Genomic DNA, 14353 nt, shown 5'->3' with positions numbered 1-14353 from the left:
TCTATACAAGAAATTTAGTAACTAGTATAAATAATAGTTATTTCAATCAATAACTTGTATGATAAAATAATTTCATTACAATTACTCTCATTATTATGATGATTCAGAGTAATAATATAAAATCAAATGTATGTTCATGGTAATGACTTATCACGGCAACAACTTAATAATAAATACTTTTAATTACGCATATAAATTACAAAATAAAATATTTACTAAACTCAATTTCATTTTTTAAATTTTTATTCATTATTTAATAAGGGAAGATTTATAGTAAAAGATAATAAATATTATTTATTTAATTCGTATTTTTAGTAAAACATATTACACTTGTATTATTCAAAACCAACACATACTAAATAATTCAAATTTAGTTAAATTTTTTAACTATTTTAAGACGGTCCACACCGTATTAAAAAATATTAATATTTATGAACATTTTTAATAGTGTTTAAATGTTTACAACAGGTCAATATTATTATAACTTTAAATTTTAAATTTGCTTTAATGGGTAGTTTCTCAGAACATTTTTAAAAGTAGAAAATTGTTTTTTTAATTTTTGGGAAAATTTAAGAATTTTTTCAGCTTCACATCAATTATTAAAAATAAATTTTTAAGGCTTTAATATATTTACAATAGGAAGATAAATTGAAACCTTTTTAAGTTTTTAACGTGTATATTTTATGCGGCATAAAAGTTAAAATATCATGATGCAAACAATTTGGAACTAAAGTGCTTTAAGCCATTATTACCAATATCGGGTGGGTAAAAATAAATAATTGTGGAAGATCTTTAGTTATTTTACGTAGTTTTTATCATTTAAAAAATAATATTTGATTAAGATAGAGAAAAATTCTATATCGATCCAGAGAATTTTGCTGATTGTTTTTATAGTTCAAAACAATATTTTGAAAATGGACAATTGAATTTTAATGTTCATTATTCTGGATATCCGAAATAATTATGAGTTTAAAAATGAACAAAATTATAAAATTTTATACAACTCATACGGTTGATTTATATAATTTTTATTTCTTTTTCTTCATTTAAATAATACATTTTAGACGGTTTTGTTTTTCTAAAGTCAAATTTCAATTAATTCAAATAATACTATATTAGTGGCGTAATCAGAATGTATTAAAAATTAAATCTTTTTAAAAACAACAAATATTAAATAATGATATTCTAGTTTATGATAAAGACATTTTTATAAATTATTTGATAAATTTACATAGTTAACAATTTTTTCTTTATTTATCGTTTCATATTTGAAAAGATACATTAAAGTTAAAAATTTAATAGATTTAATTATACTATTATAACATCAAGGCAAGGCTTATAGATTATCTATAAACTTTCAATGGCTCAATGTCCAATTTTCGGGTAAAATAGCTGTTTCCCATAAATAAATACTAACTATGATTTGTTGTTGTTATTTAGATATGTAGAGAGCATCACATGAGAGTGTGCCCATCTGATTTGGTAGTAGCCATGTTACGTCTAAATTCTTCCGTATTTTATTATATGTATTGTATTACATGCTAGTAATATCTAACAGTAAGTAATAATAAGCATATCATATTATAATACTTATTATTAATAATGCTATAATACAGAATTGTAATAATATTAATATTTGAATCTTTACAGCTTTTCTCTTTGCAAAATAACTTTCTTTATTTTACACTTAAAATAATATAAAAATTAATCATCATTGTTTTAAGAATATGGCAATTAGAAAATGAAAAAGTAGTTATAATTTTTCCAACAAATTTTTATTTATTTATAAAATAAGAGACTTATATTTTTAAAAAAAATTTTCAACAGTGAGAAAAAACTGAAAACATTTTCAGTCACATGATTTAATCAATTAGCTTTGACACTTTTTTTGTCTGTTACCACTTTTTCTCAGCTGTCAATGAACCTATTTCTTTCAATGATACGTCAAAAGATCACAAATCATATTTAGTTGAAGACATTGCCCTTAAAAATTGAAAACATTTTCCTATTTACGGTAAATGGGGAAATCTCAAAAAAAAATACAATTTTAAAAATCAGTCTTTTTCTACATTTTTTTCTTAATTTTTTTTTTTGAGGTGGAAAAAAATTCAAATTGTATAATAATAAATAACATTCAATCAAAATATTCAANCTAAAATAAAGATATATTAAACATTATTTTTAGCTTCGATGCGAAGCTGAGAAGGTATTAATTTTACTATGATGTGTTTTTAAATTTATTGTTAATAGAGCTTTTAATGTACAAATTAAAAGATTATTAAATTAAAATTTTTATTTGAAAGAATGGAAGAAGGGGAAAAAATAAAAAATAAATTAGTCATTCTGGGTACATTTAATGTGATCTTTTCAAGAAGTACTTGTTTCTAATGTTTACATCTTAGCCTATCAAAGAGAGCTTATTTTAAATTTTGATAGTTTTTTCAGTTCCTAAGAATTCTTTTGTATGATTTCATAATATCAAAATGGTTATTAGCTTTGACACTTTTTTTGTCTGTTACCACTTTTTCTCAGCTGTCAATGAACCTATTTCTTTCAATGATACGTCAAAAGATCACAAATCATATTTAGTTGAAGACATTGCCCTTAAAAATTGAAAACATTTTCCTATTTACGGTAAATGGGGAAATCTCAAAAAAAAATACAATTTTAAAAATCAGTCTTTTTCTACATTTTTTTCTTAATTTTTTTTTTTGAGGTGGAAAAAAATTCAAATTGTATAATAATAAATAACATTCAATCAAAATATTCAATGAATATCGAGGATCCTATTAATTTAGTCTCCCCTTATGAGAAGGATTTTCTTATTCATATTAAAATATATTATTTATTTTACTTATGTGTCTGTCATTCATTTTTCTCAGCTCTCACTTTACCAATACATTAAAAGAACACGATTTTAATCTTGTTGAACTTATAATTCCCAAATATTGGAAAAAATCCTTTAATTTTAGAAAATCAGACAAATATCTCAAAATTACACTATTATAAAAAATGACACTTCAAAAAACCTTTTTTAATTAAATATCTCCAAATTAATAGAATTATAAAATTAGTTTTGTACTGAATTACACAATAAATTCAAATTAGTAAAATAAAATATTTTTAAATGTTTATAGACGAATATATACTTTACTTAACCAAATTTTTACGCTGATTTCAAGTATGAAATTAAGTTTTTTTCTATCGACTATTTTTTGAGATTATTACTAATTATAAACACATGAAAAAATTAATAAAGAAATTTTTTTTTATCAAGTGATTATGAATTTTAATATGTTAAAAATAATCCGTGCAAAATTTCAATTCCAAATAATATTTTTGATATTTTAAAGTTGATTTTTATAAAAGTTTATAATTAAAAAATGTTGAACTTTTAAACACAATTTTAGCTCAACTTTCAAGTTTAGAATTTATATCATAATATAGAAAATTTTATGTGGAATAAAATAATATATTTTTTAGACTGATAAGTGATCAAAAACTTATATAATTACTATTAACAGTAAATTTATAAGGAAAGGTCAAAATTTCGATAAAAACGTTTTATTGTAATAAATAATTTAAATGATTAAAGAAGTCTTAGTAAGCATTTCTATGGAACTTTTGGTGTTTAAATAATTATTTATATTGATATACTGCGCATAATACATTCTACTTGTTACGTATTTTTTTAATTAAAATATATTTATTGATTGTTCATATATAACTTAATAATCAAACATAAATATTTGTTATATAAATTAGAAGGATTTTGATATTATTTTGTCAATATGCGAAATTTTAATTGCAGATTTGAAATCGGCGCAAAAATGGCCTTAAAAAAGTATATTATGATCTCTGATGAAAATTATTTGTAGACCAATAAATTTATTTATAAGTAACAAACAATTTTTTTTTGAAAAGTATTGCATCAATCCCTTAAACTTTTATGCATATTTTTCATAAATGTAATATATAGTTAATAATTTTTTATAATTTCTCCGATGATGTAGAGACTTATTTTTAACATGTAAATATTAAAATGTAGAGGATTATGGCAGATGCCCTGTGGAAAGCCATGGTAGGAGGTGTGATTTAATATTAAACCGGAAGGTTAGGATAACGTGAGGAAACGATGTGACAAGAGTCGTAAAAGAAAAATTATGGTAGGAATGCGCACAGATTCCAAAGCTCTTTTGATGTAGACATAGGCAGCAAGACATAGGACTTATCACAAAGTGCTTTGTAAATACAGTCTGTGAGAGCAGATAAATACTTCATGGTGCCATGATTTATTCGAAACTCGTATAAGTTAGGGAAAAGACAGTTATTTTTTTCAAAAAACTAATTAAGGCGTTTCTTGATTTTATGTTCGACTACTTTACAGAGATCAGAGGGAAGAAAAATTGAATGAAATGCGACGGATGCTAAGTTAGATTTAGGAACATGTATGACATTAAAATAACGTCAACAGTCAGGCACAACGCCTCAGAACTTAGGTTGGAATCAAGGATGGAAGAGAAGTGTTCTGAGGACAGGACTTAGGGGCGAGCAACCTTATTATAAAATGGATCAAACTTTGATTCGTTTAAAGAGTGAGAAGTTTGATATAGACAGCTTTAAATGTTTTGGTAATAGCCTAGGTATTAAACAGGCTACATGAAGGATTAAGTGAGGAACAGAAAGAAATCCAGGACATAATTTTTGTTTGTTTAAGTATTTTTTGAACAAAGACGCGCATCCTTCGTTTTTTAAAAATGTCGCTCAATAGATCAGAGGATGTATATTTTTTAAAAGATTTAGTGCACTCATTGATAGTGTAGGTGCAGGAGGGAGACCACCATATTGGTGAGGAGGGAAAGTACTTTTTGATTTTTTTAATTAAAGGAACGCACAATTTAGTGGTTCCAATAATTGTAGATACAAATCAGTTGTAGTCCTCAATGGGAGAGAAATTAGAGGTGAAAATGTAATTTTGAAGAGATTCCCAATCAGCTTTCGAATAATTGAATCTGATAGTTGTGATAGATGAAAAGGAAGGTGAGGGAGTGAGAGGATTTGTGTGGGAGATAATAATGAGAAAATAATCACTACCATAAATGCAGTTTAGGACAGACCATGACAACGATCATGAGAAAGAGGGAAATGTAATGGTAAAGCCAATCGCCGAATCTATTTGGGAAAGGCGTGTAATGTGAGTAAGTAACCCTGTTTTGAGTATGCAAAAATTATAGGCAGAAATTGCAGACGTTACAATGTTACCACGATGATAAGAGATTAGTACACCCCAGGAGGGGTGGTGACTATTAAAGTTACCGCCTATAATAAAATTACAAGAAACTAAAGAAAAAATGTTCTCAATAAGTATAGAAGGAGTATTAGAAGAGGGAGGAATGTAATTAGACTAAATGAAATAGATTAATAGAAATAGAGTATAAGTGGATACTATGATGGGAGACGATAGCCATACCGCTAATATTGTCGATACGATCAGAATAACTAATGTTGAACTGTGGAAGAGAAATACGATTGTTTGTAAGGAGCTAAATTTCAGAAAGGAGGCAAAAATCATTTCTTATTAGAGAGACAAAAAGAAGATTGTACATTCTAGGAGATAAACTTCTTATGTTCCATTGAAGAATATTGAAAGAATGATAGTTAGAATTACTGCTAAAACATGTGTCGTCATTTCCAGAAAAAGAGTAGTGGATATTAGTTAATCAAGATTCGATAGTTGATTGACGTATTAAAAGGGAGACAAAATTAATTTAGGATCGCGCGCATGTAGCTGAGCGATAAGTATGAAATCCAGTTGCGAATTAATATTACGATTTTGGGATATATATTTCAAAAAACTGTCATTAGGTGAAATGGGCCTAGGATAATCATTCTTGATATGAAGGAAACTTGAGTTTTATTAAATTTTTTCTTATTATATTTTTTTGTATATAAATTGGCAGAATGACTAAGAAAAGGAAAGGAAGAAGAAGTTACGACTTCAACACTAGGTATATTTATAAATTCAGAAAAGGTAAATGCTATATTAACTAAACTGGAACTGGTTTGATTGAGAACGCTTCAGAAAATGAGACATTGTTTTTTTAATGTCCTTTTGCACAGACAACTCGCTTCAAGATCAATCTGTGACCTCAAGACTTTGGAGGAACGTCGAAAATAACATTATATATTGATAATTTTAAAGGAAGTGTTGCTGACAAAAATTTAAGTTCAATTAAATTTAAGGAAACAAGGTTGTTATCTTTTTTTATATTAATATGTCTAAATGAAACATTCTTGCCTGACCTTCCAAAAAGTCTCAAAGATACTTTTGTCTAGCCGGATGATTCCAATACTAAAAGTGAAGTGCTAGAACTATTGGAAAAGTAACCGTATTCAGTAAAAGAAGGAGAAGTGGGGTAATAGTTGGTGTTATTGACCGAATCAAACGTGATTTTAACATGCTTAAAATCGATAGGGTTGAGGCTAAGAATAATAAATAGTTTGGAGAAAGTTTTTCCGAGTTTGACTAGGTGAAAATTGTCTATGTTATTATTGCCAGAAGCAGAAGTATATTAAGGATAATAGTGTAATGTAATTGAAAGTATTCAGGAACATTGGGTTGCCTGACTGTTGATGTATTAGGAGAATCGACATAATAATATAAATTATAATAATAAATAATAATAATAACATATAATAATAAATATGACATAATATGACATAATGACATAATAATAAATAATTTTTAAAATGGTGATTTAGAGTAATAATATCAATGTAAATGTATATTGGTGGTATTGAATTGTCATAACAACCTAATGATATATATTTTTATTTACGTAATAGTGAGTAAGTGATAATATTCGTAGTAATGTTTACTTGTGGCATTAACATTGTCATAATAATAGTAGCAACCCTAAAACCATAGAGTGTTACTTTATGTATTAAACATGCAAAATGAATGTAATCAATAAAACTTTAAACATTTATTTAGAGAATAATATTTCATGTCATCATGAAAAAACGGTAGCTCAGTGAGGTCGTGGCACAGTATGGACGTGACATAATTGGGACAAGTATAGATGATATCTGACAGTGATTATAATCACTATCATACGAAACGCTTCGATGCAAATCTGTAGATAGTGTTTAATTTTAAGAAATTATTGGATTGTTCCAAAATCATAATTAACTCCTATTTAATAGAACGAAGAAAAAATAAAAAAAGGGGATTTTGACGGGTGGGGTTCGAATCTCGTTCCCGAACACAATAGACTGCATCTAACACCGTTGCAGCAACCATTTATATCAAATGAAAAAGAAATATCTAAGATTTCAATATAAAAAACAATTATTCTGATTTGTTAATTTTTAATAAAGTTATGGTAATTAAAAAAAAAATGTCGAAATCTACCGATTTTAAAAATTGTAAATTTTTAGGAGATTTTTAACATTTACGGAAAACGAGAGAAAATGTTTCAATTTTTGAGGGTAATTTTTTCAATTAGACATGATTTGTGATCTTTTGATGTAAAGTTTAGAAAAATCAGTCTAGTGAGAGCTGAGAAAAAGTAGTGACAGGCATACAAAAAATAAATAAATAAATAAATACATCATGGTAAAATTAATACTTTTTCAGCTTCGCATTGAAGCTAAAATTGTATAATTCTATAGTTATATAACTCAACATTTCATTAAATTAAGTAATAATAAAAAATGTATCATTGCAATGGGTATGGAAACTGAAAGTTTAAATGAAAATATTAAACTTTTTTGGAAATACTAAAATTATTATTTTTTTTCTAGAAAAAAAATGAAGTTATTACATTGTATAATTGCTTTAGTACTGTTTAAAAATGGATATTGTTATCCTTTAATTTTTTCTAAGAGTGGGCCAATTAATGGACAAGTTTTGAGATCAAGAACGAATCGATATTATTATTCGTTTACAGGCATTCCGTTTGCAAAACCTCCTATTGGTGAACTTCGTTTTAAAGTATTGGAATTATTATTATTTGTATTATTAGTTTTAATTAGCAAATCTACCCGTTATAAGATTTCTAAATATGGTTCAAAAAATTTTAATTAGTCACCAGAACCTGCAAATCCATGGAAAACGACATTAGATGCTTCTCAACCAACAAAAGTTTGTTTGCAACCAGCTAGTAAATTCAATACAGCTTTAAATTTCACTGAGGGCGATGAAGATTGTCTTTATCTCAACGTTTACACACCAACATTTGTTCAAAAATTACCGGTAATGTTTTGGATTCACGGTGGATCATTTACTTTTGGTCAGAGTGGTCCTGCTATGTATGGCTCTGATTTTTTTATGGACAAAGATATAGTTTTAGTAACAGCTAATTACAGACTTGGTATACTAGGTATATTATAATATTTATACTTAAACTATATTGTTTTAAAATCATTATAATTTATGGATGATAATATTTTAAGGTTTCATTAGTACTGAAGATGATGTCATACCTGGTAATTTTGGATTAAAAGATCAGGTGTTAGCCTTGCGTTGGGTCAAGGAAAATATTGAGCAATTTGGTGGTGATCCAAATCGTGTCACCATTTTTGGACAAAGTGCTGGGAGTGTCAGTACAGGATATCATTTTCTATCACCTTTAAGTAAAGGATTATTTCATAAAGCAATTTTAGAAAGTGGTGCTCCATTAGTCCCTTGGTCAGTTTCTGCTCCCGGAATAGCACGTCAACGTGCTAAAAAAGTCGCAAACTTAGTTGGATGTAATAGCGATATATCAAACGATATGCTAAAATGTCTAAGATCAATTAATGCCAGTAATTTGGTAACACAGTATTCTAAGTTTTATGTAAGTATCATTGTTATACAGTTAAAAATTATAATTTGAAGTAATTTAATTTTAAAATTATTTTTTTGTATCTTTTCTAAAAAACAATACATATGTGCAATTTAACATATTTTAAGCTCTTAATTAATTTAGGTTTATTAATTTTATCTATTCTTCTGTTGGTCAGGGTTAGAATAGACTATCAGTGTTTCTTCCTGTCGTAAGAAGCGACTAAAAGAAACTTGTAGTAGGGCAGCAGCTACTACAAATTTGAGTGTAAGTGTAGGTAACCTATAATGGTAGAAACAGCTACACACTAAACAGCAGCTAGTAAATAAGGAAACTGTATACTAGTGGCTGCTGTGAGATACGGAAGGCAAGGAGAGACCACCGTATAAATCATCCGAGAAATAGTAATAACATGAAATTTTCTCAAATGAAACATTTCGGAGGTAAAATAGTCCCGGTTCGGATCTCCAGGTGGGAACTTCTAGAGATGTTAAGAAATAGAGAAGAATAGCTTCTTGGAATATTAGAACTATGATGTATTATGGGAAACTAGAAAACATGAAAATAAGTATGGCAAGAATGAAGACTGATATCTTTGGCTTGTAAAAAATGAGATGGACAAGAGCTGGGGATTTATGAAGTGGAGATTATATATTGATATATACAGAGTGATTTTTTTATCATAACCCACTCCATTACTTACAGAATAAATATATTTAAACATTTTTTTAATTGGTTATCTATTAGTTACACATTATTCTTGAATTATTAACTAAGTAACACTTTTTAAATTCATCCCTTATAGCTTGTAAGGATGTTAACTTTGTTTTTTAAATGTAAACACATATTTTTTATTTAATAATAAATGGCATTTGAATTTTTAATATAATTTTATTCGTTTATTAGATATAAACATTTAAAGTTTTAAATTTTTTAATTAATATATATGTATAATACACAAGGTGTTACAAATACAGGTAGCTAAATGGTTTTTATGACATCGCTGTCATTGTGATGGATTGTTTATTATCAATTATGACTATCAATAGATGTACTTTTTATATAGTCAGATAGTATATTTATGAACTCACAACAATGTGCCTTACTACCATTGATAATAACAATGCGTGTACCTGCGAATATTGATGTCATAGAAAACCAATTAGCTACCTGTATTTGTAATACCTTGTGTATTATACATGTATATTAACTTAAAAATAAAAAAATTAAAAACTTAAAATGTTTATATCTAATAAACGAATAAAGTTATATTAAAAATTCAAATGCCATTTACTATTAAATTAAAAACTCAAACATTTTATTAAATTAAAAATATGTGTTTACATTTAAAAAAATAAGTTGACACCGTTATAAGGCATAAGGGATGAACTTAAAAAGTATTATATAGTTAATAATTCAAGAATAATGTGTAACTAAAGATAACCAAAAAAAAAAGAAATGTTTAAATATATTTATTCTGTAAGTAATTGAGTGGGTTATGATAAAAAAATCACTCTGTACATGAACAGCGAAAAATAACTCAAGATATGGGGAGGATGGTATATATAATAATGACTAAGGCTATTGGAAAAAATATTTTGTGCGGTACAATGAAAGAATAATATTTAGGACTAAACTTAAGGATATAATCACAGTCCAACTCTACATGACTACTTCTAATATTAGTGAGAGGGAAATTGAAGAAGTAAAAGAAGATGCAAATCTCTTCGTTATGGGTAATTGGAACATTGTAGTGAGACAAGAAAGCCTAGGGAACATAGTGAGAATTAATGGTCTAGGAAACCGAAATGAAAGGAGAGACATATTAATATATTTCTGTTTAAAAGATGAATTATTAATAACAAATACCTATTTCAATCATCTCAACAAAAAAAAAGTATACATGGAAAATACATATAGGTAGATGTCAAATATATTATATTATGATCAAGAAGAGATTTAGAAACTAAGTAAAAGACTGCTGAAGCTATTCAGGAGCAGATATAGATAGCGACTATAATCTATTAATAATGAAAAGTAACCTTAAGTTCAAGAAAATTGTATCAAGGAAAATAAAAGATCGATGGCATATAAACAAATAAAAGGAAGAAAAAGCAAATGATAAATTTAAAGAAATTATAAACAAAATAAATATAAATGAGATAACAAATATAAATAATAAGTTGTTATTATAAAGAGCACAATGACATAAGCAGCATCAAAGAAATTAAAGCTATAATACCTAGGAAAGGATGGATAAAATCAGAGATAGTAAGAGTTTAAGAATTGAACTACACTTGAACATAAGCTGAAATACATGAAACTTAAAAATCAAATGAAAAATGACAAAAAATGCATTGATAGAGGTGTGGATGAAAATTAGAGACTACTTATTAAACTATACTGTTAAACTATATGATTTAGTGAAATTGAATAGGAAGCATGTATAAGAACAGAAGTATGGCAGGATTGTACTCTCCAACTTGGGATATTCGATGCATACATCCGAGAGATAATTCACATAATAAGAGAATAAATGCATTTGGTTATAAAGATAAATGGCAAGAAATTTAATATGCTACAGCTCGTAGACGATATAGTAGTAATAGCAGAAAACGAAGAGGAATTGCAAAGAATGTTGAAATGTGTGGAAGAAACTCTATTTAAAGAACAGGCTATTGGTAATTTTGGTGTATCGGAAAGAGAATATACAAAATCCAGAAAGGACACAGGAGGAAAATCAAAGATCCGGTGGTGGAAATTGAGAGAGAGTTAGTAAAGAGATTAAGGAAAGTACGATGTGGAATAGATTTGATAGTTGTATAAAGAATACTGCATAGGAGATTATTGATGGGAGTGGGAGAAAAATACCTAGAAACAAGGAAAACTGGTGGTGGGATGAGGACATTCAAAAATTCATAGAGAGTAAGAAAAAAACAATTCAAAGTATGGCAGAAGAGCAAAAGGAGAGAAGAGTGGATGGAATATAAACGCTTGTACAAAGAAACCAAGTGTGCAGTAAATAAGGCGAAGTTTAAGATGTATAATGAGTTGTATGATAGGCAAGGAATTAAGAATGGCAAGAAAGAAATTTATAGACTTGCAAAAGTAAGAGTAAAAATGTCTAAAGAGTATTACTATGTAAGGTGTATAAAAAATGTTGATAAAAGGATGCTATTAAGTGATGATGTTAAAAGAGTATTTTGAAAAATTACTGAATGAAGAGTGTCCAAAATAGATATTAGAGGATATCTCGTGGAATGAGGAACTGGTAGATTTAATTAGTGAGAAAGAGGTATGGGAGACTGTGGCATCAATGAAAAATAATAAAGCAGTAGGACTAGATAAAGTGCCACAAGAAGTATGGAAAATACTAAGTGGTGTTGGCATAAGATGGTTGAAGGAACATTTAAACAAAATCTTATTAGAAGGGAAAATTCCAAATGAATGGAGGAATAGTATTGTGGTGCCGATATTTAAAGGTAAAGGTGACATACAAGAGTGTGGAAATTATAAAGGCAAAAAGCTCATGAGTCATAGAATGAACATTTGAGAAAAGGTAATAAATAAGAGAATAAGAAATGAGACATGAGTATCTGAAAACCAGTTTGGGTAAAAATGTCACTATTTAGTTTTGTAAATTAAAAAACTGTAGAAAGTAAATAATGGTTATTAAATATATTTATTTTTATCTTGGTTTGTAGGTTATCCGAACAGTTTAATTTAACTTGATAATCTTTCCAGGAGTTTGTTAATAATCCTGAGGTAGCATTTCCTCCCACTGTCGAAAATTGTGGCCCAAATGCTTTCATATGTATTAATCCATTAGTGGAATTTAAACCCGTAACTCAAGTGCCTGTTATAATGGGGTTAAATTCTGCTGAAGGTGGTGTTGGAATCGCAAGTATAATTGTTTTTTATTTATTATTTAAACAAAATAAAATAATGGTAACTTATGTATATTACAGATTTGTGTAATGACACGGAGTTATCGTATCCAGAATTTATTACAGATTTTAACCGAGTGATATCTATTATGTTAATGTATGAAAATATTGCTCTTTCAGAAGACATAGATAATATTGGAAAACAATTATTATATAAATATTTTCCAAAAGGAATAAATAATCAATCACTTTTAGAAGCAGTGCAAGTAATAAGTTTTGTATAATAATCTTGAATATGAAATGCTATTTACGTTATTTTATTATTCTCATAACAATTTCCCAATTTTTTTTCTTTGAGTAAATTAAGTTTTTCATGATAAGTGCATGTCTCTCGCGGAGAACATCTCAATTTTACATGCTTAATTTTCGGAAAGATAAGCAATTATATATTTTTCTTTACTTATTATATCATTTAAACAAAAATGTTAATTGAAGAGGCTCTCCAAGACCTCCATTCACGTGTATTAAAATGTCTCATGTCGTCTATATGTTGTATCATTATGGATTCAAACTATCCAAATAGTTTTATGTGTATACTCATTAAATTAATGAATAATATAATATAAATGTATTTAATTTATTTTAAAATTGCAGCTGTTTGGAGATGGAGTAATTTTATATGGTGTTATGGACATGGTTGCTAAATTAAATTCTTCAGTTTATTTTTATTTATTTGATCATCAAAATGAATTTTCGTTTAATACGCAATTTGGTCCATGTAAAAAATATCTGGGAGTTACTCATGAAGATGAAGTTACACTTTTGTTTCGAACATCATTTTATAAAAATCGAACTTTAAATGATGATGACACTAAAGTTTCTAAAACTATGATCAATATTTGGACAAGATTTGCTTCAACTGAGTATGGATGCGAGTCACGTTATAGTTAATAAAACTTTAATGGTATATTTAACTTTTTTTTTTCAGTATACCTACTATTGATGGTCAATCAAATGGAAAGTCTTGGCCAAAGTTTACAACCATGGAAGACTCTTTAATTTTACTGATAAATTCTTCTCGACCAAAAATTATAAAAAATCCGTTAGTAGAAAAATACAGATTTTGGCAGAAACTTCCACATATTTCTCACTTGGGTTATATCAATTATACTTTTAATAGATATTTTTAAATAAATATTACATCAATGATTTTAAAATATAATTGAATCATTTCATATATTTATTTATATAAAATTAATTATCAGTTGAACCTGAAAAGAAAAATGTTGTTATTCATTAGTGACGATTGAACAAATATATGCATTTTATACAGAATTAAAAATTTTCAGAGGAAGGCAAAGGTGGCAGTAACCTCTCCTTGATTCTATACTCGATCAATTTTTATAATTGTTGTATAATGAAATTTTTCTTAACTAAAAGATAAGATCTCAATTTTTATTTAATTGTATTATGAATGCCAAAAGTATTGTTTTTTTATAAATTAATGGCGTATAGGTTTGGTTTTTATTTATTAAATTCATAAAGATACTTCATTTTTTAAGTGATACATAAAACTAGCAAAAGACATTTTTTTAACATTAATTTTTTTTCGGCGAGGTTTATCTATAGGCACCTTTT

The 14353-nt window shown here is 27.1% G+C and overlaps 1 protein-coding gene across 2 annotated transcripts; it reads left to right on the top strand.

Annotated features, from left to right (window-relative positions):
- Window positions 1-1416: 1416 nt before the first annotated feature.
- LOC126900236 (juvenile hormone esterase-like) lies at window positions 1417-13937 on the top strand. 2 transcript variants are annotated; one of them, XM_050675803.1, is made up of 8 exons: window positions 1417-1557; window positions 7807-7996; window positions 8090-8384; window positions 8458-8840; window positions 12573-12732; window positions 12797-12981; window positions 13370-13638; window positions 13704-13937. In XM_050675803.1, the coding sequence occupies exons 2-8, from the start codon at window positions 7814-7816 to the stop codon at window positions 13903-13905; spliced, it is 1677 nt and encodes a 558-aa protein (XP_050531760.1). In that variant the 5' UTR covers window positions 1417-1557; window positions 7807-7813; the 3' UTR covers window positions 13906-13937. The 2 variants fall into 2 exon arrangements, with proteins under 2 accessions (XP_050531760.1, XP_050531761.1); XM_050675804.1 differs by lacking the exon at window positions 7807-7996 and having other exon boundaries at window positions 1428-1557.
- The last annotated feature ends 416 nt before the right edge of the window (window positions 13938-14353 follow it).

The sequence above is a fragment of the Daktulosphaira vitifoliae genome, unplaced genomic scaffold (genome assembly GCF_025091365.1).
Source record: "Daktulosphaira vitifoliae isolate Bord-2020 unplaced genomic scaffold, ASM2509136v1 Scaffold_3, whole genome shotgun sequence".
NCBI classification, from domain to species: domain Eukaryota; kingdom Metazoa; phylum Arthropoda; class Insecta; order Hemiptera; family Phylloxeridae; genus Daktulosphaira; species Daktulosphaira vitifoliae.
The sequence above is the reverse complement of the archived record's forward strand: the minus strand, read 5'-3'. Positions and strand labels throughout refer to the sequence as shown.

What these genes read in the sequence shown, in the direction of transcription:
- LOC126900236 (XM_050675803.1), top strand. Translation starts at nt 7,814, where the DNA reads ATGAAGTTATTACATTGTATAATTGCTTTAGTACTGTTTAAAAATGGA. An exon ending in TTGGTGAACTTCGTTTTAAA is followed by an intron (nt 7,997 to 8,089) that starts GTATTGGAATTA and finishes AATTTTAATTAG; the next exon opens with TCACCAGAACCTGCAAATCC. An exon ending in CACAGTATTCTAAGTTTTAT is followed by an intron (nt 8,841 to 12,572) that starts GTAAGTATCATT and finishes TAATCTTTCCAG; the next exon opens with GAGTTTGTTAATAATCCTGA.